General features: G+C 43.5%; 1 protein-coding gene across 15 annotated transcripts in view; it reads right to left on the bottom strand.

The window, feature by feature from the left end:
* LOC110519974 (carboxy-terminal domain RNA polymerase II polypeptide A small phosphatase 1) overlaps positions 1-25,008 on the bottom strand; it is a 47,068-nt gene that overhangs the window by 5,577 nt on the left and 16,483 nt on the right. For 4 of the 15 annotated variants that reach the window (XR_016494697.1, XM_090229525.1, XM_090229524.1 and 1 more), the window contains 5 exons: positions 23,029-23,179; positions 17,345-17,446; positions 7,882-7,938; positions 4,995-5,087; positions 4,350-4,535 (listed from right to left, as the gene is read on the bottom strand). Coding sequence is in view for 9 of the 15 variants with exons in the window: in XM_090229525.1 (XP_090085651.1) it covers positions 4,350-4,535; positions 4,995-5,042 (234 nt within the window). In the remaining 6 variants the exon portion in view is untranslated. Of the gene's footprint in view, positions 1-4,240; positions 4,536-4,994; positions 5,907-7,881; positions 7,939-8,140; positions 8,327-17,344; positions 17,447-18,455; positions 22,265-23,028; positions 23,180-25,008 lie in introns of those variants that run through there. The other 11 variants (XR_016494695.1, XR_016494698.1, XR_016494696.1 and 8 more) reach the window with 9 other exon arrangements.

The following is a 25,008-nucleotide window of genomic DNA, read 5'->3' as shown; positions in this document are numbered from 1 at the left end:
CATCTGCGTGCTCGCCGTACTCATCAGGGTCTTGACATGACTACAGTTCAACATGGTAACCGACTTCAGTGGGCAACTGCTCTCCTTCAATGGCCACTGGCCATTGTGCTCTTCACAGAAGAAATCCGGTTTGAACTGTACCAGAGAGATGGCAGACAGCGTGTATGGCGTCGTGTGGGCGAGCGGTTTGCTGATGTCAACGTTGTGAACAGAGTGCCCCATGGTGGCGGTGGGGATATAGTATGTGCCTGCATAAGCTACGGACAATGAACACAATTTTATTTAAATCGATGGCAATTTGAGTGCCCAGAGATACTGTGATGAGATCCTGAGGCCCATTGTCGTGCCATTGATCTGCTGCCATCACCTCATGTTTCAGCATGATAATGGACAGCCCCATGTCGCAAGGATCTGTACACAATTCCTGGATGCCGAAAATGTCCCAGTTCTTCTATGGTCTGCATAATCAGACATGTCACCCATTGAGCATGTTTGGAATGCCCTGAATCTATGTGTACGACAGCATGTTCCAGTTCCTGCCAACATCCACCAACTTCTCACAGCCTTTGAAGAAGAGTGGGACAACATTCCACAGGCCACAATCAACAGCCTGATTAACTCTATGTGAAGGAGATGTGCCGCACTGTATAGGCAAATGGTGGTCACACCAGATACTGACTAATTTTCTGTTCCACATCCCTACTTTTTAAAAGGTATCTGTGACCAAGAGATGCATATAAACTCAGCAAAAAAAGAAATTACCTCTCACTGTCAACTGTGTTCATTTTCAGCAAACTTAACTAGTGTAAATATTTGTATGAACATAACAAGATTCAACAACTGAGACATAAACTGATACATTTTTTGCAGACATGTGACTAACATAAATGGAATAATGTGTCCCTGAACAAAGGGGGGGTCAAAATCAAAAGTAACAGTCAGTATCTGGTGTGGCCACCAGCTGCATTAAGTACTGCAGTGCATCTCCTCCTCATGGACTGCATCAGATTGGCCCGTTTTTGCTGTGAGATGTTACTCCACTCTTCCACCAAGGCACCTGCAAGTTCCTGGACATGTCTGGGGGGAATGGCCCTAGCCCTCACCATCCGATCCAACTGCTAAATGGGAATGAGATCCGGGCACTTTGATGGCATTGGCAGAACACTGACATTCCTGTCTTACAGGAAATCACGCACAGAACGAGCAGTATGGCTGGTTGTATTGTCATGCTGGAGGGTCATGTCAGGATGAGCCTGCAGGAAGGGTACCACATGAGGGAGGAGGATGTCTTCCCTGTAATGCACAGCGTTGAGACTGCCTGCAATGACAACAAGCTCAGTCCGATGATGCTGTGACAAACCGCCCCAGACCATGACGGACCCTCTACCTCCAAATCGACCCCGCTCCAGAGTACAGGCCTCGGTGTAACGCTCATGCCTTTGACCGATAAACGCGAATCCGACCATCACATCTGGTGAGACAAAACCGCGACTCATCAGTGAAGAGCACTTTTTGCCAGTCCTGTCTGGTCCAGTGACGGTGGGTTTGTGCCCATAGGCAACATTGTTGGTCTGGTGAGGACCTGCCTTACAACAGGCTTAAAAGCCCTCAGTCCATCCTCTCTCAACCTATTGAGGACAGTCTGAGCACTGATGGAGGGATTGTGTGTTCCTGGTGTAACTCGGTCAGTTGTTGTTGCCATCCTGTACCTGTCCCACAGGTGTGATGGTCAGATGTACTGATCCTGTGCAGGTGTTGTTACACATGGTCTGCCACTGCAATGACGATCAGCTATCCGTCCTGTCTCCGCAGTTCACGCAGATGAGCAGGGACCCTGGGCATCTTTCTTTTGGTGTTTTTCAGAGTCAGTAGAAAGGCCTCTTTAGTGTCCTAAGTTTTCATAACTGTGACCTTAATTGCCTACAGTCTGTAAGCTGTTAGTGTCTTAACGACTGTTTCACAGGTGCATGTTCATTCATTGTTTATTGGTTCATTGAACAAGCATGGGAAACAAATTGATTTTTTGATTTTTTTAACGAATTATCTTTGAAAGACAAGGTCCTGAAAAGGGAACTTTCCTTTTTTTGCTGAGTTTATGTATTCCCAGTCACGTGAAATCCATAGATTAGGGCGTAATGAATTCATTTCAATTGAGTGACTTCCTAAAATAAACTGAAACTCAGTAAAATCTTTGAAATTGTTGCATGTTGCGTTTATATTTTTGTTAAGAGTACCCAACTATGGAAGCTTCAGACATTTTGCAGAGAGAACATCAGTTATACAGATATAAGATCTTAATTTGATAACTCTGTTGCAGGGGAACTTTCCTGCGATGCAAGGCATTTTCAACTTGTATATTATTTGAGATTTAAAAAGGCTTTTGAAGTTCTTAATTTCCACTTTGACATTTGATTTTCACATTCGAAAAAGGTATCAGCCTTTACAAAAATGTCAATTAATTATAATCCACATTTCCGGTTGCTGCAGGATTATTTTGATATTAAGATGCAACATCTGTATCACACATGCTGTTCTGCAAATATATACTGAAAACAATCTGTCTAATTTAAAGAAGTGTTCAGTGATAGTTGGAAAAGAAAAGTTGAAAATAAGCTAAAACTTCAAAAAGGTAAACTATCACTAAAGACTTCTTTAAGTTTTAGGTTACTTTCAACTTCTCCAGGGGGTTATCGTTTCCTCCAAACTGTTTTACCATTTGTTATCAAGTTATGCAGCAATGTCCAACATATCTTGGCTAGCATGCTTGGAGAATGTTGGAATGTTAGTGGAAACAGATTGTATTAGTTAGCGGTGCATTGAAATGCAAGCGACCTAAACAACCCTAGCGGCCGAAACAACTATCACCATGTATCAAAGCTTTCCTGTTTGGCAAAAGTATTTTGAATCAGTAGCTAGGTTTCCATCCAATTTGCGATAGTTTATGGAAATATTCTAAAAATCTGCATAAAACAAAAACACATGAGCTAATGAAGAACTGAGAATTTAACTGGGCTTCTTCTACAGAAATATAATGTACCTTTCACTTGATAGTAGGTAACTTGATAGTCGACTTTCCTGTCAGCGCTTGGTTATGGCGATATCTATATGAGAGCAGCTGCCTCTTCTTTAAAACCACTGGATGCTGTTTATCATTGCGTATTCTGCTTTATTACAGGTGAATGTTTTTGAAAACATAATTGTGTTCATTATCAGATAAAGTTCTGGACGTCACTGGCAACGCGGATAACGCAATATTTCCTTCTGTTTATTTACAAAGCTCTCGTGGAAAAACTACCATGCCACCTCACATCGCTCCTGACATTCAAGCCAGTATGAAATACCCTACTCGCTCCCAGGAATAGGTCATTCTTTAAATTTGTTTAGTTGCTACCAATTGAAGTAAAACAGCATTTAGTTTTTAAGCACCACATACACATGGAACACATTTCAGAATAGTCTACAATTGGACACACTAGTGTCTTTGGGGAATTTCAGGATATTAGGAAATGACCTGTTCACAGAGGAATGTACATGTTTTTTATACTGTAATTGTATTTATCATGCTCCAGCTGTCACACCTGATCCAGCTATATCCCATTTGGGCCTGAGGGCGCCGGGCTCCCCAGCATTACGCACTCCTGCCGCCATCATTACGCACACCTGCTTCAGTGAACATTTGGACTCACCTAGACTCAATCACCTGTGTTATTTCTTTCCCTATACCTGTCTGTCCCCCAGCTCTGTTCCCAGCTTCCACATTAACGTTTCTATGTCGTTTTGTTACCCGTGTGCTGACGCTGTTCCTGTATTGTCCAGCGTCGGTCCTTACACCTGCCTTTGATTGTAATAATTGTGTCACTTATTCCCTATTATGTACTTTGTATTTTTATGATGAATTATGTGAATCAGGGCTCCCTTGTAAAATAGACATCTGTGTCAATAGGACTTTGATGAATAAATCAAGTTTGGATAATAATAATAATAATAATAATTATTAGGTAACCCGTGATTTCTCATGCATTTGAGAAACTGATCAAATCCATATCCTCTAACAGTGCTATATTCTCAAAGACATTCCATCAAGCCTGATTATTCTGGACTTTGTTAAATAACCATGCTTGGAGGAAACAACAACAACCTAGGGAATATGAAAGTAGTAAGTAAACACCCCTTTGAAGGATCCCTTTCAATGGCAATGCCATGGAACACACTTAAAGAGGAAATTACACTTTTTTAGCACCTCAGATACCTCAGATACTACTGTTGTGCAGTTTTCCTTTATCTGCAATTGATTGAATTGAGAGTTTAGGATTATAGTATACAGGTAGATAGAAGTAGGAATGCCATACAGCATTATCAGGGTGGAAGATGTAGGACGCTGGGGAGTTGTCTACAATGATGACTTTGTTGAGGTCCCTGCCCAGCCGACTCAGGTCTTTAACATAGTTTCCTTGGTGGAACACGCAGGACTCCCGGAAGAGACGGTGTCGGAAGGCACCCCATTTATCCAGCAGGTCGGAGACTGGATCGGCATACTGGCACAAAAGGAAAACACACACAACATCGTCCCTGATGTTATGTCACAGAAAGATGTGTGTGTGTGTGTACACATGTATTATGAAATATGTGTGTATGGATGAATAACAGATTAGAATGGCAGGGCAAAGTTTCTAAGAATTCGAAACATAACATGTCAAACATGTCACAGTCTTAAAGGGAAAGTTTAGTATTTTAGATGGCCCCATCACTTTCATTGATTTTTAGCTAGCGGTGACTAAAGTTAGCTGAAGCTTGTAGTGGCTGTTTAAAGAAAACCAAACCATGGATTACAGTTCCTCCTGGCCCATTGACTACTTTCAGGGTGAGGACCATCTGACGTCAACATTGTAAAATCATGAACTTCCCTTTAAGGCTAGTACTTGTTAGATCCTGTCAACCTTTAATTTAATAAAACCTTTAGATATGACAATCCACATTTAGTTGAATGAATTCACCTTGGATAAACTGGCAGTGAACAGAACACACTCAAACAACTCCCCCATTCTTTTGAGATACTCATCCACATTGGGTCGCTTCAACACGTACACCTGAGGTAATAAAAACAAGACATATGGAAATACTCTGGATTATTTACAAAAAGTTTACATATATTTATTTTTGCCAAAGATGTTAATGCTTTAAACAACTTTTTTAAATATAAGATCTTAAATAATTGTTGAGCGAGAAATGCGCCTACTCCCCCTCATCTGTGACTTTTGGCTACACCTTGCTTTGCGTGTCCAGCTTTGCTGCTATGGGATGCCAGATGATATTGAGGTTAATGGGATGGGACATAAAAAGATAGAGGGGAGAGACTGAAAGAGAGGTTAACACCTTTTTACAGCATATCAGACTTCATTAGAAATTAACAATCATAAATGCCACATATTACCCTAAATGTCCATGTGGAATAGTTAATCAGGTGCAGCTAGGGTTGCAAGCTACTGGTAATTTATCAAAGTTACCAGAATCATATTATTCATATATATGCACACTGAACAAAAATGTAAACGCAACAATTTCAATGATTTTACCCAGTTACAGTTCATATAAGGAAAACAGTAAATTCAAATAAATGCATGAGGCCCTAATCTATGGATTCCACACTACTGGGCAGAGGCGCAGCCATGGGTGGACCTGGGAGGGCAAAGGCCCACCCACTGGGGAGCCAGGCCCAGCCAATCAGACAGTTTTTCCCCACAAAAGGCCTTTATTACAGAGGGAAATACTCCTCAGTTTCATCAGCTGTCTGGGTGGCTGGGCTCAGACGATCCTGCATGTGAAGAAGCCGGATGTGGAGGTCCTGGGCTGTCGTGGCTACACAAGGTCTGCGGTTGTGAGGCCGGCTGGACGTACTGCCAAATTCTCTAAAACGACATTGAAGGCAGCTTACGGCAGAGAAATGAAAATTGAATTCTCTGGCAACAGCTGTGGTGGACATTCCTGCATTCTGCATGCCAATTGCACGCTCCTTCAAAACTTGAGACATCTGTGGCATTGTGTTGTGTGACAAAACTGCACATTTTAGTGGCCTTTTATTGTCCTCAACACAAGGTGCACCTATGTAATGACCATGCTGTTAATCAGCTTCTTGATATGCCACACCTGTCAGGTGGATGGATTATCTTGGCAAAAGGGGATTTGATCTCTAACAGGGATGTAAACAAATTTGTGCAAAATATTTTAGAAAAATACACTTTTTGTGCATATGGAACCTTTCTGTGATCTTTTATTTCAGTTCATGAAACATGGGACCGACACTTGACATGTTGCGTTTATATTTTTGCTCTGTATGGTATTCATTTTTTATATCGGTCCATATTTTCCATGAGTTTCTAGTGGATAAAGCATATGGTTCAAGAAAAAATAACCTAATTAATGAAAAAAAGCATCTTATCAACAATGGCGTTATTTTCAATTAACTCAGCAACTTTTCAAACTTTTGATTTTTTCACAAATGCCACCAGTTTGGCACCAACACATTGACAACAATGACATATTGACATAGTAAATAAAAAAATAAGTGTATTAAAAAATATATAAAGGATATTTCATGCTGAAACCCTCATATTGAACACAAATGTTATCACTAAGTGTATTTTTTATAATCAGGAATGGGCAACTTAGCGGCCCGACCCTCAGATCAATTTCCGTCCCTCAGATCAATTTACATTCAATCAAGGTCTCAACTTAATGCTGCGAGGTAGAATAGTAGAATACACAAGGTGCAATTTCGAAATTTGGTTGTGCATAAAAACAGTTTCTCTTGTTACTGATGAGTCACTGATATTCACTCAATTAGCCCATTTCAGCTAACATTTTTAGATTGGTAAATTAGTCTAGTGGCCAGCTATCTAAACTAATAGTAATTAAGGTCGAATTAGAGTTCAGATTTGTTGTGGCCCCCACCCCCATCAAAGTTGGCCATCCCTGGTTTATAATAAGCATAATGCTTTACAGCTTTGTAATAATTTTTTTGATCATCTTATTTGATTATTTTATATATTGTACATGTGATAAAGCCACACAGAGGGCCATAGATAATTACAGACACCTGTGATAATCTGAAGTACCCAAAAGACCACCAGTAATCTTGTAAAATTTCCCCAAATCCTTCAAAAGTTTACAGTAATATACCCTACCTTTGCAACTCTAGGTGCAGCCTATTATCTGTATATTGAAAGATATGCCTGTCAATATAGAACTTTCACTCAATTTCTGCTCACATCCATTTCTCAAAAGAACATGACGCTATCGGCCTTGTTCCTGAACCAAGTCATCCCGAATAGGCTGTGCCCACTTAAACAAGCCTATCCTGGATTACTTGAAACAGACCCAGGCCTGGGGTATAAAACAGGAGTGTTCTTCTGTCTTCTGTCTGGAGTTAGCCTTTAAACTAGGAAAAACTACAGCAGTTCCTGCAATCTCCGATGTGATCTCATATGGACTGGGCAGAATCTGCGCTAGGGACTGAGATTGATGGGCCCAGTGATTTAAGAAGCCAAACATACTTCCTTGTTTCATTAGCCCACAGAAATAGCCACCTGCTGCTAGGATCCGTCAACAGAGAAGGCCAAAGCTCTGTCAGATAGCTAGCCTTGTGCACCGGCGCTACAGCACAAACAGTCACCGAGTAAACAGTGGTGGATAAAAGGTTTGAACTAATTAAACACTTTCAAAACGAAGGAGAGGCATTCCAACATAGCGTGGATTTCATGGAGATTAGATTCTAGAATTTTATTTGAGGTCATGGCCACATTACTGCTCCTTTCATTGTGGCGCTATGAAGGAGAGAACCTGTGAAAAAGGCTAAGAATTGAAAGTGAAAACAGTCGCACTTACCTGGTGAAGTGTTCCATCAATTTCCACTGGAATGATAAAATCCGCATTGTTCACAGGCTGTTGGGAGCAAGAAGATTCCATTTAAGAAACAAGTACGGAACAGTGTGTTTGAATTAAGACATTAAACATGTGCTTTACAAGCTTGTACAGAACACATTAACTCTAGTTTGTGGGGGTTTTTTTATGTAAAAAAAATATGTTTGAATTAAATGTGCTTTACAAGCTTGTAAAGACTGTAAAGCAAAAATAAAATGCTCACCTTCAGCGACTTCAGAAATAACAGTATGTAAGTAATATGTTTCCATTCGAGACACTGAAATATAATGTATTTGACAACACCTATAAAAGTATGATTTATTTAGATGGGTCTTCTACCTAAAACAAGTCTCTCAAATGTTAGGTTAGTCACGAGTACGTGCTATGCAGGACACCATGACCTAAATTCATAGTCTATTCATAGTCTATGAAGTAATGTTGAGCCGAGCATAACATGCATTACATACATTACATACGTATACAGTGCCTTCAGAAAGTATTCACAACCCTTGACTTTTTCCACATTTTGTTGTGTGAAATTAATTACATTTAGATTTTTTTTGTCACTGGCCTACACAATACCCTATAATGTCAAAGTGGAATTACAAATTAAGCTGAAATGTCTTGATTCAATAAGTATTCAACCCCTTCGTTACGGCAAACATAAATAAGTTCAGGAGTACAAATTTGCTTAGCAAGTCACATAATAAGTTGCAATAATAGTGTTTAACATGATTTTTGAATGACCTCATCTCTGAACCTAAGGTCAATCAGTCGAGCAGTGAATTTCAAACACAGATTCAACCACAAAGACCAGAGAGGTTTTCCTATGCCTCACAAAGAAAGGCATCTATTGGTAAAAAAAAAAGCTGACATTTAACATCCCTTTGAGCAAGGTGAAGTTATTAATTACACTTTGGATTTTGTGTCATTGCACCCAGTCACTAAAAAGATCCAGACGTCCTTCCTAACTCAGTTGCCGGAGAGGAAGGAAACAGTTCAGGGATTTTACCATGAGGCCAAAGGTGACGTTAAAACAGTTACAGAGTTTAATGGCGGTGATAGGGGAAAACAGAAGATGGATCAACAACATTGTAGTTACTCCACAATGCTAACCTAATTGACAGAGTGAAAAGGAAGCCTGTACAGAATAAAAATATATACAGTACCAGTCAAAAGTTTGGACACACCTACTCATTAAAGGGATTTATTTTATTTGTGACTCACAACCTGGATTCGGTCTTATGTAGCAAAATGTGAAATGGTGTTTTTTACATTGGACAAAAGAAGAGCCTCAGAGCTACAAAATGGTATATCATACACTGCATTTGAGGAACAATGGGAACGTAAATATGCTTTGAAAAGATGATCAACTTGTAAACTCACTTTTGAGAAAATCACCTATGAATGTTTTGGTATCTAGTGAAGAGCTCTTCTTTGTCTACACCCATTCAGCATTCACACCCTCTTAAGCTTTATCCCCTCCCATCTTGTTTCGCTCTCAGAGCGCACACTTGACGCTCTGGCCGATGATTTGTTTACCTTTGGATAACATGAAAACAGCCTAATCAGCTTTGCTGGCAACAATTTAATTATGCTTTTTTGCAGACGTTTAATGACACTGGCCATATTCAACGGATGTTGTACAGATGTCACGTAACGTTAGCTAACGAGCCAGCCAGCAAAGGTTAGCTAGTTAAACAACAATGAACAAAGTGCCAACACTGCAAACTAGAAAAGCAAACAGCTCTGGGAAACAAATAATAACATGCCAACACCACTAACTACAAAGGCAAACAGCTCTGGGAAACGAATAATAACCTCCGCTAGGGAGCTTGCCAGCTAACTTTAGCTAGCTAGCGAGCTAACAGTACACTTTAACAATGAACCTAGCTAGGTAAACAACATTTAAGATCACACACGTCACATAACGTTAGCTAATGAGCCAGCCAGCTAACGTTAGCTAGTTAAAAACAATGAACAAAGTGGCAACAATGCCACAGTGCTGGGAGCTAACTAGCCAGGTCCAATGTTAGCTAGCTAACATTAGACTCTAACTAGAAAAGCAAACGGCTCTGGGAAACAAATAACAATGTCAGCTAGGGAGCCAGCCAACTAATGTTAGCTAGCTAACAGTACACTTTAACTTGAAATTAAACCACTTTCTGTCAAAATTAGAAATGTGTAATGTATGAAAATGTAGCTAGCTAATGCTAGACTATCTTACCTGCATACATCAACATGCATCATGGAAGCATCTCCCTGTCAGGGATGCCATACCACGGTTGCCCTTAGTTTGAAGATGTAACCCGGAGACAGCTGTTTTCTCAATCTCTTTAGCTATCATACTCTAATTCCACTGATTTCAAAACTTGATCATCCTGAAAATGGAAAGCAATACTTATGCAGCTCCACTAAACAATACATTTAGAAAAAAGCCGCATTCAACAGGATTACCAACACAGACTGACAAGCTCAAATAGACAGACGCCTTCAATATGGTAGAACAATCCGAACTCCTCTCTCGGCATGTCCAGACCACTTATTATTTCAGCCAATCATGGCTAGTGGGAAGGATGCTGATTTTTCTGTGGCTTAACCAACAAGGCTCGTAATTTAACAATTTGATTCGTATTTACAGATGGCAAACAAGTTTGCCAACATGAAAGGTCATATGTTCGAGAAGGCATTTCTGCCCAAAAAACGCATTCAAACGTCTCTCCTGTGAAGTCTTAACTTGCGACATATGCCTAGTTTCCTGAATCGGGTGAAGATAGCCCTACAGGCAAGAACAGATTGAATAAGCAAAGGGAAATGACAGTCCATCATTACTAAAAGACATGAAGATCAGTCAATCTGGAAAATGTCAAGAACTTTGAAAGTTTCTTCAATTGCAGTTGCAAAAACCATCAAGCGCTATGATGAAACTGGCTCTCATGAGGACCGCTACAGGAAAGGAAAACCCAGAATTACCTCTGGTGCAGAGAATAAGTTCATTAGTTACTAGCCGCAGAAAGCCACAGATTTCAATTAACAGACACATCTCAACATCAACTGTTCAGAGGAGACTGTGTGAAAGAAGGCTTTCATGGTCGAATTGCTGCAAAGAAACCACTTCTAAAGGGCAACAATAATAAGAAGAGAATTGCTTGGGCCAAGAAACACAAGCAATGGACATTAGACCGGTTAGAAATCTGTCCATTTGTCTGATGAGTCCAAATTTGAGATTTTTGGTTCAAAACCACCGTGTCTTTGTGAGACGCGGTGTGTGTGAATGGATGATCTCCGCATGCGTGGTTCCCACCGTGAAGCATGGAGGAGAAGGTGTGATGGTGTGTGGGTGCATTGCTTGTGACACTGTCAGTGATTTATTTAGAATTCAAGGCACACTTAACCAGCATGGCTACCTGTCACGACTTCTGCTGAAGTTGGTTCCTCTCCTTGTTCCGGAGGTGTTCGGGGGTCGACGTCACCGGTCTTCTAGCCATCGCCGATCCATTTTTCATTTTCCATTTGTTTTGTCTTGTTTTCCCACACACCTTGTTTTCATTCTCGCATTACGTGTTGTGTATTTAACTCTCTGTTCCCCCCATGTCTTTGTATGGTATTGTTTGGGGTGCTTGTGCACATGTTGACTGGTGCATGTTGGGTTTTGTACCCAAGTTGTTATTTACTTGATGCCGTTGGTTTTGGAAATAAACTGCTCCGGCTATTACCTAGTCCTGCGTCTGACTTCCCTGCCACCAGTTACGCAGCCCGTACAGAATACCACACCCCTGAATATGGAGTCAGCAGGAGCAGATGCCCCTGGTATGGAGATCGAGGAGAGTGTCCAGGAACACACAGCGATGCTCCACCATCTCGACGCCGCCATGGACCACGTCGTCCAACTATGGACCGCTGGGAGAGACGGAGAGTTCATCCAGCACCTCCACCAGCACAACAGGGGCCTCCACTACTCACTCCCTCTGCACCCAGTTCCAGTGGGATTCGCGTCACCCTCCCCGGGGAGTACGATGGGGTGGCTACCCGCTGCCAGGGTTTCCTGTTGCAGTTGGAGTTATACCTGGCAACCGTCCACCCGGCTCCTTCGGGCCGTGAGAGGGTGTCCGCCCTCGTCTCATGCCTCTCGGGGAAAGCCCTGGAGTGGGCCAAAGCCGTGTGGGTGGAAGGAGATGCGGTGCTGGACCACGTTGAGGAGTTCACCCGTCGTTTCCGGGCGGTCTTTGCCCATCCACCCGAGGGCAGAGCGGTAGGTGAACGTCTTTTCCACCTGCAGCAGGGGACGATGAGTGCACAGGAGTTCGCTTTGGACTTTCGGACCCTGGCCTCCGGAGCGGGATGGAACGACAGGGCCCTGATCGACCACTATCGCTGCAGTTTGCGCGAGGACATCCGTCGAGAGTTTGCCTGCAGGGACACCACCCTCATCTTCGACCAGCTGGTGGACCTGTCCATTCAGCTGGATAACCTGCTGGCTACCCGCGGACATCCAGATCGGCAACCCAGCAACACCGCTCCGATGCCCATGGAGTTGGGAGGTGCTGCCCTCAGGGAGACCAGCACCATCTGTGGCCGCAGAGGTCACACTGCCGGTCGTTGCCGGGTTGGTTCCTCTGGGGGGTCGAGGCAACAGGCAGGGCACTCTGGTGTCACCCCAGGTGAGAAGGCACCATTCTCACCCAGAGCCCTCTGTTGCACACATGTTTTTGTATGTTACTTTCCCGCATTCCCAGCATAAGGTGTTCGTCGATTCAGGCGCGGCTGGGAATTTTATTGACAGATCATTTGCCCATAGTTTAGGGATCCCCATCGTTCCTGTAGCTATGCCATTCCCAGTTCACACCTTTGATAGTCAACCATTAGGGTCAGGGTTGTGTCTGGAGTTAGCCAGGGTTGATTAGGCCACCGCTCCTTTGGGCATGGTGATGCAGGGGGGGGGGGGGGTTACATGGAGAGAATCAGTCTCTTTCTCATTGACTCTCCTGCGTTTCCCATGGTGCTAGGCCTACCCTGGTTAGCTTGTCATAACCCCACTGTTTCATGGCAATGGAGGGCTCTCGGGGTGGTCGCGAGAGTGCTCGGAGAGGTGTTTAGGAGTTTCCGTAGGTGCTACTATGGTGGAAAGTCCAGACCAGGTCTCTACCGTGCGCATTCCCCCCCGAATATGCCGATTTGGCTCTCACTTTCTCCAAAAAGAAGGCGACTCAATTACCACCCCAACGACGGTGCACTTCCAAGGAGTCACGTGTATCCTCTGTCACAGGCGGAGATGGTGGCTATGGAAACATATGTCTCTGAATCCCTGCGTCAGGGCTACATTCGGTCCTCCACTTCCCCCACCTCCTCGAGTTTATTTTTTGTGAAGAAGGAGGGAGGTCTGCACCCGTGTATTGACTATCGAGGACTTAATCAGATAACTGTGAGGTACAGTTACCCACTACCTCTTATCGCCACGGCGATTGAGTCAATGCACGGGGCGAGCTTCTTCACCAAACTTGGTCTCAGGAATGCTTACAACCTGGTGCGTATCTGGGAGGGAGACGAGTGGAAAATGGCTTTCAGTATGACCTCAGGGCATTATTAGTACCTCGTCATGCTGTACGGGTTGATGAATGCTCCATCAGTCTTCCAAGCCGTTGTAGACAAGATTTTCAGGGACGTGCACGGGCAGGGTGTAGTGGTGTATATTGATGACATTCTGATATACTCCGCTACACGCGCCGAGCATGTGTCCCTGGTGCGCAAGGTGCTTGGTCGACTGTTGGAGTATGACCTTTACACCAAGGCAGAGAAATGTCTGTTCTTCCAACAGTCCGTCTCCTTCCTAGGGTACCGCATTTCCACCTCATGGGTGGAGATGGAGAGTGAACGCATCTCAGCCGTGCGTAATTGGCCGAGTCTCCACTGTAAAGGAGGTGCAGCGGTTTCTAGGGTTTGCCAATTACTACCGGAGGTTGATCCGGTGTTTTGGTCAGGTAGCGGCTCCCATTACCTCACTGCTGAAGGGGGGACCGGTATGTTTGCAGTGGTCGGCTGAGGCGGACAGGGCCTTTGGTCACCTGAGGGCTCTGTTTACCTCGGCTCACGTGCTGGCCAATCCAGATCCCTCTTTGGCATTCATAGTGGAGTTGGACGCGTCCGAGGCTGGGATAGGACCCATGCTCTCTCAGCGCTCAGGTACGCCACCGCAGCTCTGCCCCTGTGCCTTCCTTTCGAGGAAGCTCAGCCCGGCGGAGCGAAACAATGACGTGGGGGAACGGGAGCTGTTAGCTGTCATCAAGGTTTTGAAGGTGTGGAGACATTGGCTTGAGGGGGCTAAACATCCTTTTCTCATCTGGACTGACCGCCGCAATCTGGAGTATATCCGGGCGGCGAGGAGACTGAACCCTCACCAGGCAAGGTGGGCCATGTTTTTCACTTGTTTTGTTTTCACCCTTTCTTACAGACCAGGTTCCCAGAACGTGAAGGCAGATGCACTGTCCCAGGTGTATGACACAGAGGAGCGGCCCATGGATCCCACCACCATACTCCTGGCCTCCTGCCTGGTGGCGCCGGTAGTGTGGGAGCTGGACACGGACATTGAGCAGGCGTTGCGTGCAGAACCCGCTCCCCTCCAGTGTCCCGCTGGGTGTCTGTATGTTTCGTCTGCTGTCCGTGACCGGCTGATCTATTGGGCCCACACATCACCCTCCTCTGGTCATCCAGGCATCGGTCAGACGGTGTGCTGTCTGAGTGGGAAGTACTGGTGGCCCACTTGGCTAAGGACGTGAGAGTTTATGTTTCCTCCTGCTTGGTGTGCACCAAGTATAAAGCTCCTAGGCACCTGCCCAGAGGTAAGCTACATCCCTTACCCGTTTCACAGCGTCCATTGTCACACCTGTCAATCAATTTCCTGACCCATGTCCCCCCATCACAGGGAAACACCACGATCCTGTTTGTTGTGGATTGTTTCTCTAAGTCCTGCCGTCTCCTCCCGCTGCCCGGTCTCCCTACGGCCCTACAGACTGCGGAGGCCTTGTTTACACACGTCTTCCGGCACTCCGGGGTGCCTGAGGACATAGTATCTGATCAGGATCCCCAATTCACTTCTAGGGTCTGGAGGGCGTTCATGGAACGTTAGGGGGTCTCGATCAACCTTACCTCAGGTTTTCACCACGAGAGTAACGGACAAGTGGAGAGAGTAAACCAGGAAGTGGCCCAGTACTCGCTCCGTCACTCCTTCACTAACCTCTCCCCCTTCCAGTGCGTACTGGGGTATCAGCCGGTTCTGGCGCCAGAAAGCCGGCGTAGACCGTCACCACAGTGAGGCCCCGGTGTTCGCACCGGGTGACCGGGTTTGGCTCTCGACCCGAACCTGCCACTCCGCCTGCCCTGCCGGAAGCTGGGTCCGCGGTTTGTGGGGCCATTTAAAGTCCTGAGGAGACTGAACGAGGTGAGGTTACAGGTTACAGCTTCCCCCCGTTTACCGTATTAACCCCTCATTCCATGTGTCTCTCCTCTGGCTAGTGGTGGCTGGCCCGCTCCAGGATTCTGAGGTGCGGGAGGTTCCTCCGCACCCTCTGGACATCGAGGGGGCCCTGGCGTACTCTGTTAATTCCATACTGGATTTGAGGCGTTGGGCGAGGGGCCTTCAGTACCTCGTGGACTGGGAGGGGTATGGTCCGGAGGAGAGATGTAAGTGCACATGTTGACTGGTGCGCGTCGGTTTTTGTACCCCATTTGTTATTTTCTTGATGTCGTTGGTTTTGGAATTAAACTGCTCCGGCTATTACCTAGTTCTGCTCTCCTGCGTCTGACTTCCCTGCCACCAGTTACACACCCCTTACACTACCACAGAATTCTGCAGCAATATACCATCCCATCTGGTTTGCGCTTAGTGGGACTATCATTTGTTTTTCAACAGGACAATAACCCAACACACTTCCAGGCTGTGCAAGGGCTATTTCACCAAGAAGGAGAGTGACAGAGTGCTGCATCAGGTGACCTGGCATCCACAATCACCCTACCTCAACCCAATTGAGTTGGAAGGAGATAAGTTGGACCGCAGAGTGAAGGAAAAGCAGCCAACAAGTGCTCAGCATATGTGGGAACTCCTTCAAGACTGTTGGGAAAACATTCCAAGTGAAGCTGGTTGAGAGAATGCCAAGAGTGTGCAAAGCTGTCATCAAATGTCTAGAAACATGTTTTCACTGGCAATATGGGGCATTACTGTGTGTCGATGGGTGAGAGAAAAACATATTTTTAATCCATTTTGAATTCAGGATGTAAGACAACAAAATGTGGAATAAGTCAAGGGGTATGAACACTTTCTGAAGGCACTGTATATGCATGGGTTTTCTTAAATACATATGTGACTAGTTCGAATGCTTTCAAGGTTTTACTTGACAATTTTTGACTGCATGCCACATCTGACACCAAGTCAGAATTTGATGCCAGCTAATTTTGGAGAGACACTTTCTTTTGCTCTGTGGAAGATCTTCCAGCACACCAGACGTGTTCACATCACTAGCTACCCCATGATAATTGGTTCACATGCATAGATAGCAAAATCATTTCAAATCCATTTAACATATGTCAGTGATTCCACCACTAACATGACCGTAGTAGCCACCCAGACATCCTTGTCAGTGAGCACAGGGTTGATGCCAATCTGAAGTCACTCGTAAATAAAACACAGAGACACAGGACAAACTGTATATCTCTCAGAGAATAGTACATTAAATATATATATCTGAGAATAAACATCTTTAATTTACTATACGTACCCCTCCGTTCGTTACCTTTTTGGACAATCAATCCCATTAAAAACACACTACACCTTGTGACTCGCCTTCAATAAAATGCTGCCACTTTCATTGACAGTTTAAACCTGTGGCCTATCTTGTGACATTCTTTGGGACAGACTGATTAGATGGCCAAGACCACCTGTCGTAGGGAAGAGCACATTATACCCATTATGCAGCCAATTGTGGATATACCGAGTAGCATAGATAAGAATACTCGCTAGAAGCGAATTTAATGGTAACTGCGGTTGATTACAAAAATAAACATTAATTAACATCAATTAACATTCCAAATAAATCTGATCACTCTAACGTCTGCTTCCAACTCACACTCTCAAACTCACATCCCCTGAACGCAGCTCACTTTCCAGCCCACTTTCCAGATCACACATAGATCCCCTGAACGCAGCTCACTCTCCAGATCCCAATCACCTGAATTCTCATCACCTGTTCACACACCTGTATGTCATTTACACACTATTTAGTTCAGTTCATTGCACCCCATCTTTGTGAGGTATTGTTTGTTTTTGTCCACATTCTATTCAGAGCGCTTTACTAATTAGTATGAAAGAGAGAGTGGAAATCAATCAAGTATTCTCTGTTAGCGTTTGTCCTCAAAGAGCGGGTTCACGTCAGCTTACCTTGAATGAACTGTGCACTAATGTTTCATCCAAATCAATCACCACACAGATCTTCCCTGAGTCTTTTGACTTGATTTGAGGTAGCAGAGGTTTTGCCGGGACCTGAAAACAAATAGTTAGACGTTAGGTCAATGAACAGCCAAATGATGCCATCATATTCATTGATGCAAATTGGATTATTTTTATATGTTTGTGCTAATGAAGACAACACTGTGGCATGATGCCAAAACACATTAAATAGTGTGTGTGTGTGTGGGTCATGAATTAAACTGATGATTAATAACATTACCTCATGAATTTGTAGTGAGAAAACACACTGGTAAAACGTTTGCTTGTGAGTTTGAGATAATTTTAATTATAGAAGAGCATGCCCATAAGGGGGCATAAGAAAGCTATTTCCCAACAGCTGGTGTTCAGATGGAAAAGTAAATATCAATGTGACTATGGACTGTCATGGGTCTGTGGACTGACTATGAGTTAACCATTCCCTTATCAAGTGGTCCATTTCTATTTTATTTTTATATAACATTTATATAACAAATTCTTATTTACAATGACGGTTTACCAAAAAGCAAAAGGCCTCCTGTGGAGACGGAGGCTGGGATTAATAAAATATAAATAAAATATGAATATAGGACAAAACACACATCACGACAAGAGAGACAACACTACATAAAGAGAGACCTAAGACAACAACATAGCAAGGCAGCAACACTGTGAAACCGACTCTACTAGCAAGAGGAAATGTGATGACCAAATAAGCATCATATAAACACTGTGCAATTCAAATTTCTTTGCCCCAGCAGAGTAAATAACCAGGTCAGGAGGAGAGTAGATCGTATCTTTATAGTTATATCATCTGCTGTGCAAAGCAATAAGAATCTTATGTGCAGCCATATCCTCCTCTATTTTAGTTCTGTTAAAAAATAGGCCTAATACTTAGACAAACACATTTCACTATTTTCTCTGGTAAATTTCAGTTTGTTGTCACTCCATGCGAAACGTTCATATTCCACACTTCTGAAATTTGAAAGCGGAGCGTTGATCAAGTTAAGTGCGTTTCACAGCGATTCCAGCGTATTTCAAGCACGATGCAAAGACCTTGTAATACCTGTTCTCTAGGCGGGACGCAGTACTCGCATTCACAGGACTCAAAGGACTCATCGTCACTCAGCTCCTCCTCAGACTCCTCACTTATTTGTTCAGAGGCCACAATCTTAAAAAATTCATGCAACTGCATTTTCTCATCCAGCTCACTTTGTTCAGAGGGCTCTGTTTGTTCGGCGTGATGTGCAAGTGGCTCGCAGTCTATGGAGTCTTTACTAAGTTCAGCACCATCAAGAGGGAGGCTTGTTTTCTCAGACAACTGCTCTGAAAGGTCCTCTGACTCTGGGTGTTGGAGATGCTCTGAGACACCATTGTGTTCTTCCCAGTTCTGAGACAGATATGGTGTGTTTAGTTGCTCACACAATTCAGATGACTTGCTTCGCTCATCTATCTCTTCGGAAGAGGTTGTGGAGGAATCCGTTTGATCCCCATTGAATTCAATACCATCCGGCATAGCTGGTTTGCTTCCTTCAGTGCATAATGCGGTGTCTTTGGTTATAACCTCAAATGATTCAGGGGATTCACTCTCCTCAGCACATGGAGCACCATTCTTTCTCTCTTCAGTGCAGACTTCATCTTTCAAATGTGTCTCAGGAGTGCTGTCATAATCCATTTCTTCATTACACTGATCATGAGAGTCTTCTTCAGTACAGAATCCATTAGCTTCTTGATTAACATTAGATTCATTGGCTTCACTTTGATATTCATGGTGCTCTTCAGCACTTGGTTCACAGGCCTCAGTGCATACTGCATTATCTTCTCCTTCGGTAGAGAATTGTGTATGTTCACAGCCATATGCATTGCAATCTTTATCACACGGCCCATAGGATCCATAAACTTTGTCTTCAGCATTTTGTTTGTATAATTCGTCTTCTGCGACGCATATTGTCTGGTATTCTTCATCACAAGTTTCCTCTTCTTCAAAGCATGGTTCATAAGTTTGATCATTTTGGCCCTCAGATACTTCATCATCTTCAACAGAAGACACGTCAGAAGATGATCCATGAGATGCTTCCTCTGCACTGTGTTCGTCGTACGTGTTGTCCTCATCAACTAAGGGTCCATTGGCCTGAGCGTCACCAGCTTCATTTTCAGCAATGCAAAGTTCCTCATCCTCAACAAAGGGCTCATAGGCCTCAGCCTCAATAGCATTGTCTTCTGCTACAAAAGCTTCATAAAACTCAACTTCATAAGCTGTGGCTTCTTCAAAACAAGATTCACATGATTCCTCATCTGCAAAGGATCCAGAGGCGGATGTCTCATCATCAGCACAGTCTACATTAAATTGTCCATCATCAGCACAAGCATCATAAGATTCATCAACTTCCTCCACTTCTTGACTAAAAACTTCAAGCCCTTTTTTGGCGCAGGGCATTTGTGTTTCTTCCTCATTCATAATGGACACATGAGTTTTGCGTTGTTCAAAAAACAACTCATGCACCCCTCCCCCTTCAAAACAGGAGGTATAAGGTCGCCTTTGGGCAAAAGTGTAAGTATCCTCTTTATCAAATAAGTCAAAGAATCCATCGACTGCATCCGAGTGAGGTTTGTCTTCATCAGCATTGCTTTCCTCACATTCTACCACAACTGTACAATTATCAAATGATTCCCATATATCTGAACTGGATTTGTCCTGTGCTCCTTCTTCCACCAACGCTTCATAGAATTCAGCTGAATCAGTTAATGGGTCTAAATTTATACTGTCATAAATCAAAGATTCAAAAGACCTTGTTTCAATGGATGAGCACTCAGAAGACTTGTCTTCCTCATAATAAAATGAACTGCTAGGCTCATAGCATTTGTCATTTGTGCTTTTATGTTGACAAGGATAGCTCTCACAATAATTACATCCCTCAGAGAGTTCACACTGTACACTTGTCTCTCTTTGCTCATAGAAAGTGTTTTGCAGTTCACAGTGCCCAGAGGGCATATCATAGTCAATAGATTGATGATTGCTTTGTTCAGCAAGCAGAGTTTGCTCAGAAGGTTCATGAACTTCAGAGACATGTATACTTTCATTGGGAGAATCTTGTTCAGCATAGTGTTGAGAAGGCATGTTAAAATCTGAAGAATGTATAGGTTCTAATATTATGCAAAACTCAGAGTCAAAAAGGCCACAGATTTCAATTTGTTGAAATGTTGGCTGAGAGGGCTTTAAATCCTCATCAATTGGCTTTGTAGTCTCATTATATTCTGTTGCGTCATCAATATGATTGTATTTTTCTGAATACTCACAAATTCCAGTATAGTGCTCAAATGATATTTTTGATTCATTGGATTCAGAGATGTCAGGTATGAAGTCAGATATCTTACATTGTGCTAAAAACTCAGAGTTCTCAGCAGGTTCGCTTGACTCAAAGGACTTACAGTGTTGATCAGAAGACTTGCATTGTTCAGATGACTGGAAGCATTCTGTGAAATGTTCACAGTGTTGGCTAAATACAGAAGCTAGACAGTCATTAGCATAGTGCTCAGAGGACTTGCTGAAGTCAAAGCACTCACAATTTTGAGAACATTCTTCAAATGATTTGCTTAACTCAGAAGACTTATACTGATTAGTGTGCTTGTGGAGAACAGGATAGTCCTCACAAGGCTTGTTGATGCATTGCTCATACCCCCCTGAATGTCCATTATAATGCACAAAAGGTTTGCTCTCTTCTGCATGTTCTCCATTCATGCTGTAATGATCGACAATCTGCACAGCGGGATCCATTTGTCCATTGACCTTCTGGTGTCCAGTATAGTCCAACAAGTTATTTATTTTGTCCGAAATGATGCAGGGTTCAGCAGATTGTGCAGAAGGCTCACTTGATTCCATGGTTTCAATTAGTTCAGACACCTCGCAGTGTTCAGCAGGCATGCTTGCTTTTGGGAAATGTGTAAAAAGATGTGCTTTGATCAGAGTGCCTTTTCAGGCACAAAGGGAGCTGACGTTCTCGAATAGGTTTGTAGTGTTCAGAGGTTTTGCACTTTTCCGAGCATAGAGAGAGAGACTTGTTTTCTCTAGGGAAGCGACACAGTCCAGAGGGCTGGCATCTCACAGACTGCTCCTTTGGTAATGGTGGCTTGAACTGCTGGGGGTATTCACAGTCCACAGCCCGCCTGAGACACCATCAGCAGAGTACACATTGACTTGACAGGTCACAACCACACTGAGACTAGCACATGGCCCCCTCTCCATGAGACCTAGCAATTTATTTTGGGGCTTCAAGAGACGTGACAAATAACTCCTGGAATATCAAATCACTGTAAAAAGCTGAAGTAAGGCATAAATCTGAAACTGACACCCGAGATGCGTCGTTACCTAATCGTAGCAAGTTAACTGCCATGTTGTTTGTTAAGTGTTCACATAAAGTCATGGGCGGCTTTGTCATCTGCCCAAAAAATGGAATTGCCTTTTATCATTTCCTGTTCAGCAGGGAATGCTTTAAAGCAGGGATGGGCAACTGGCGGCAATGCAATTCTACACATTTTGCTATGGGACGGAAAGAAGATTTAGCATTTGTATGACAAATTTCATGCAATTCTACACATTTTGCCATGGGGCGGTGAGAAGATGTAGAAATTTCTACAACTAAATTCATGCAATTCTACTAATTTGGCCATGGGGTCGGAGAGGGAAATTAGCTGTTTTACCACAAAATATGTGAAATTCTACACATTTTGCCATAGGGTAGAGAGAAATGTTTGCAGTTTTTAATATGATATCTGAGTGAGACTGACAAACAAAATCAATGAGGGCCCGCCGGGTGGTAATTCGACCACTACAAGTTTAGATTACTGGCTAACTTACCAATCAACTAGACTAACTTACCAATCAAAATGTTGACATGGGCTAATTGAGTAACAAGAAATAAACTGCTGATGCACAACCAAATATCCAAATTGTACCTTGTGTGTTCTACTATTCTAATTTGAAACAGGAAGTTGAGACCCCGACTAAATTCAAAAATGTATCTTTTTTAGGGGGGGGGATTGATCCGAGGGCCTTGCAGTTGCCCATCCCTGTTTTAAACCTAACCCTATCCCTGTAACCTTAGCAAGCAGTTGCTTATCAACATATAGTTTGTTGGTAGTATGATGATCTACATCTACATATGGAAAAATCCGGACTATCCAATCCAGACTTTCCAAATAAAGTGAGACCCAGGAAATCAACTCTAAAAATGGGAATTTTTCTCTCCACCGTCAAGAAGGGGGCCGCAAAAATATTTAACAATTTTTGATCTCCCACCCCCATCAAAGTTACCCATCCCTGCTGTAAAGTGATTCACCTTAACACAGACAAAGAATGACTGTGTTCTGATAATGCGTTACAGTCTGTGCTGATTTAATTGTATATCTTTTTTGATTTATAGGCAGTAAAATATTTACTTTTAAGGCAGAACTGCAAAAATGTATTGACCAGAGAACATGAAAGGACATTGTGCAAAGAAAACATGTGTACTGATCAAGTGGCTCTCAATCATGTTGACCACAAGATGCTTAAATGACCATAGAGAGAGTGAGGGAGAGATATGTGATATCACAAGCAAGGGCAAGAGGGAGAGAGAGATGTAAGGACGAAGACAGCTTACTTTGAAATGGTCCCATTTTCTTCCACCAATAAGGGGGCATTGTTGTTGACTGGGATTTGCTCTGTTTCTTTGTGACAGAGGCAGCAGAAGAGACTTTCAAAATGCCATGATTGCGGGGCTTCTTCGAGGAAACGACATGGGCAGGGGATATCTAAAAGAGAAAGCATTCAGATAGTATTCAGCTGTCCTTATGTTACCTCAGAGTGGTTGTTTCACAATTGGTGGCAGAAAGTTATAGCCATGGCTTACGTAACAAAGTCAGATGCCCACCTCAGTTATAGAAATAGTTAGGCAAAACTAAAGTTACAGGAACTAACAAAATACATCTGTCAAATGAATCACACAAGTAGTGTATAAGAAATAATATTTCAAATAAATAAGTTAAGGAGATAGTCATGTTGATAGTTATGACAAGCAGTTTAAAAAACAGTATTAATTTCCACACCCTTATCTTTTCATTAGTTTACATTTTCTATGCTTAGTTTGAATTACAGCTGATTTCCTACGATTTTGAATCATCGGGTGGAATCTTTCAGCCCCAATTTTTTTAAAATAATCTTACAAGAAACATAAATATACAGTAAGTAATGTCTGAAATGTGTCTATTTTCTTTTGTATGTATTCATCCACCCTACTGACTACATTTAAGAGTTTAAGATAAATTTAAAAAAATCACTATTGTACATTAAGACTCATCCGACCGATAGCCACTGTGATGTAGTCATGAAAATCAGATAGAAAAATCTATGTAGAGTTTATATTTAATATTGCAGCTCACAATTGTCGTGGTATTGTAACAACTCTCGTGGGTTGAAGAAGGAGACCAAGGTGCAGCGTTGTAGGCGTTCATGATTTTTAATAAAACTGCAACTGCAACACCGCAACAAAAAACTGCAACACTGCAACAAAATAACAAAGTAGAAAAACGAAAGCTCACAGTTCTGTCAGGCAACAAAACAGAAAATAACTCCCCACAAAATCCGATCTGAAAATACCAACGTATATATGATCCCCAATTAGAGAAAACAATAGACAGCTGCCTCTGTTGGGTACCACACATGGCAAAAACAACAAAGAAATAGAAAATTTAGAGTGCCCACCCTAATCACACCCTGACCTAACCAAAAACAGAGAAATAAAAGGCTCTCTAAGGTCAGGGCGTGACAGTATCCCCTCCCCCCACCCCCAAAGGTGCGGACTCCAACCGCAAACCTGAACCTATAGGGGAGGGTCCAGGTGGGCATCTACTCTCGGTGGGGGCTCTGGTGCGGGACACAGACCCCGCTCCGCTTCCGGCTCCCCCCACTTCGGTGGCGCCTCCGGTACAGGGATCGTCGCCGCGACCCCCGGACCGTAGATTGTCGTTGCAAGCTCTTGACTGGGGACCGTCGCTGCAGGCTCCGGACTGGGGACCGTCGCTGCAGGCTCCTTTCCCTGGATCCTCACTGCAGGCACCGTGCCATGGATCATCACTGGAGGCTACGTGCCATGGGATCATCACTGGAGGCTACGTGCCATGGGATCATCACTGGAGGCTTCGTTCCATGGATCATCACTAGAGGCTTCGTGCCATGGATCATCACTATAGGCTTCGTGCCATGGATCATCACTATAGGCTTCGTGCCATGGATCATGTCTGGAGGCTTCGTGCCATGGATCATCACTGGAGGCTTTGTGCCATGGATCATCACTGGAGGCTTCGTGCCATGGATCATCACTGGAGGCTTCGTGCCATGGATCATCACTGGAGGCTTCGTGCCATGGATCATCACTGGAGGCTTTGTGCCATGGATCATCACTGGAGGCTTCGTGCCATGGATCATCACTGGAGGCTTCGTGCCATGGATCATCACTGGAGGCTTCGTGCCATGCATCATGACTGGAGGCTTCGTGCCATGGATTATCACTGGATGCTTCATGTGTGGAGCCGGAGGAGGTCTCACCGGACTGAGGAGACATACTGGAAGACTGGTGTGTGGA

This window comes from Oncorhynchus mykiss, chromosome 3 (genome assembly GCF_057628025.1).
Source record: "Oncorhynchus mykiss isolate SJ-2025 chromosome 3, ASM5762802v1, whole genome shotgun sequence".
In the NCBI taxonomy this organism is placed as follows: Eukaryota; Metazoa; Chordata; class Actinopteri; order Salmoniformes; family Salmonidae; genus Oncorhynchus; species Oncorhynchus mykiss.
Note: the sequence above shows the minus strand (reverse complement) of the source record. Positions and strands in the feature narration are given on the sequence as shown.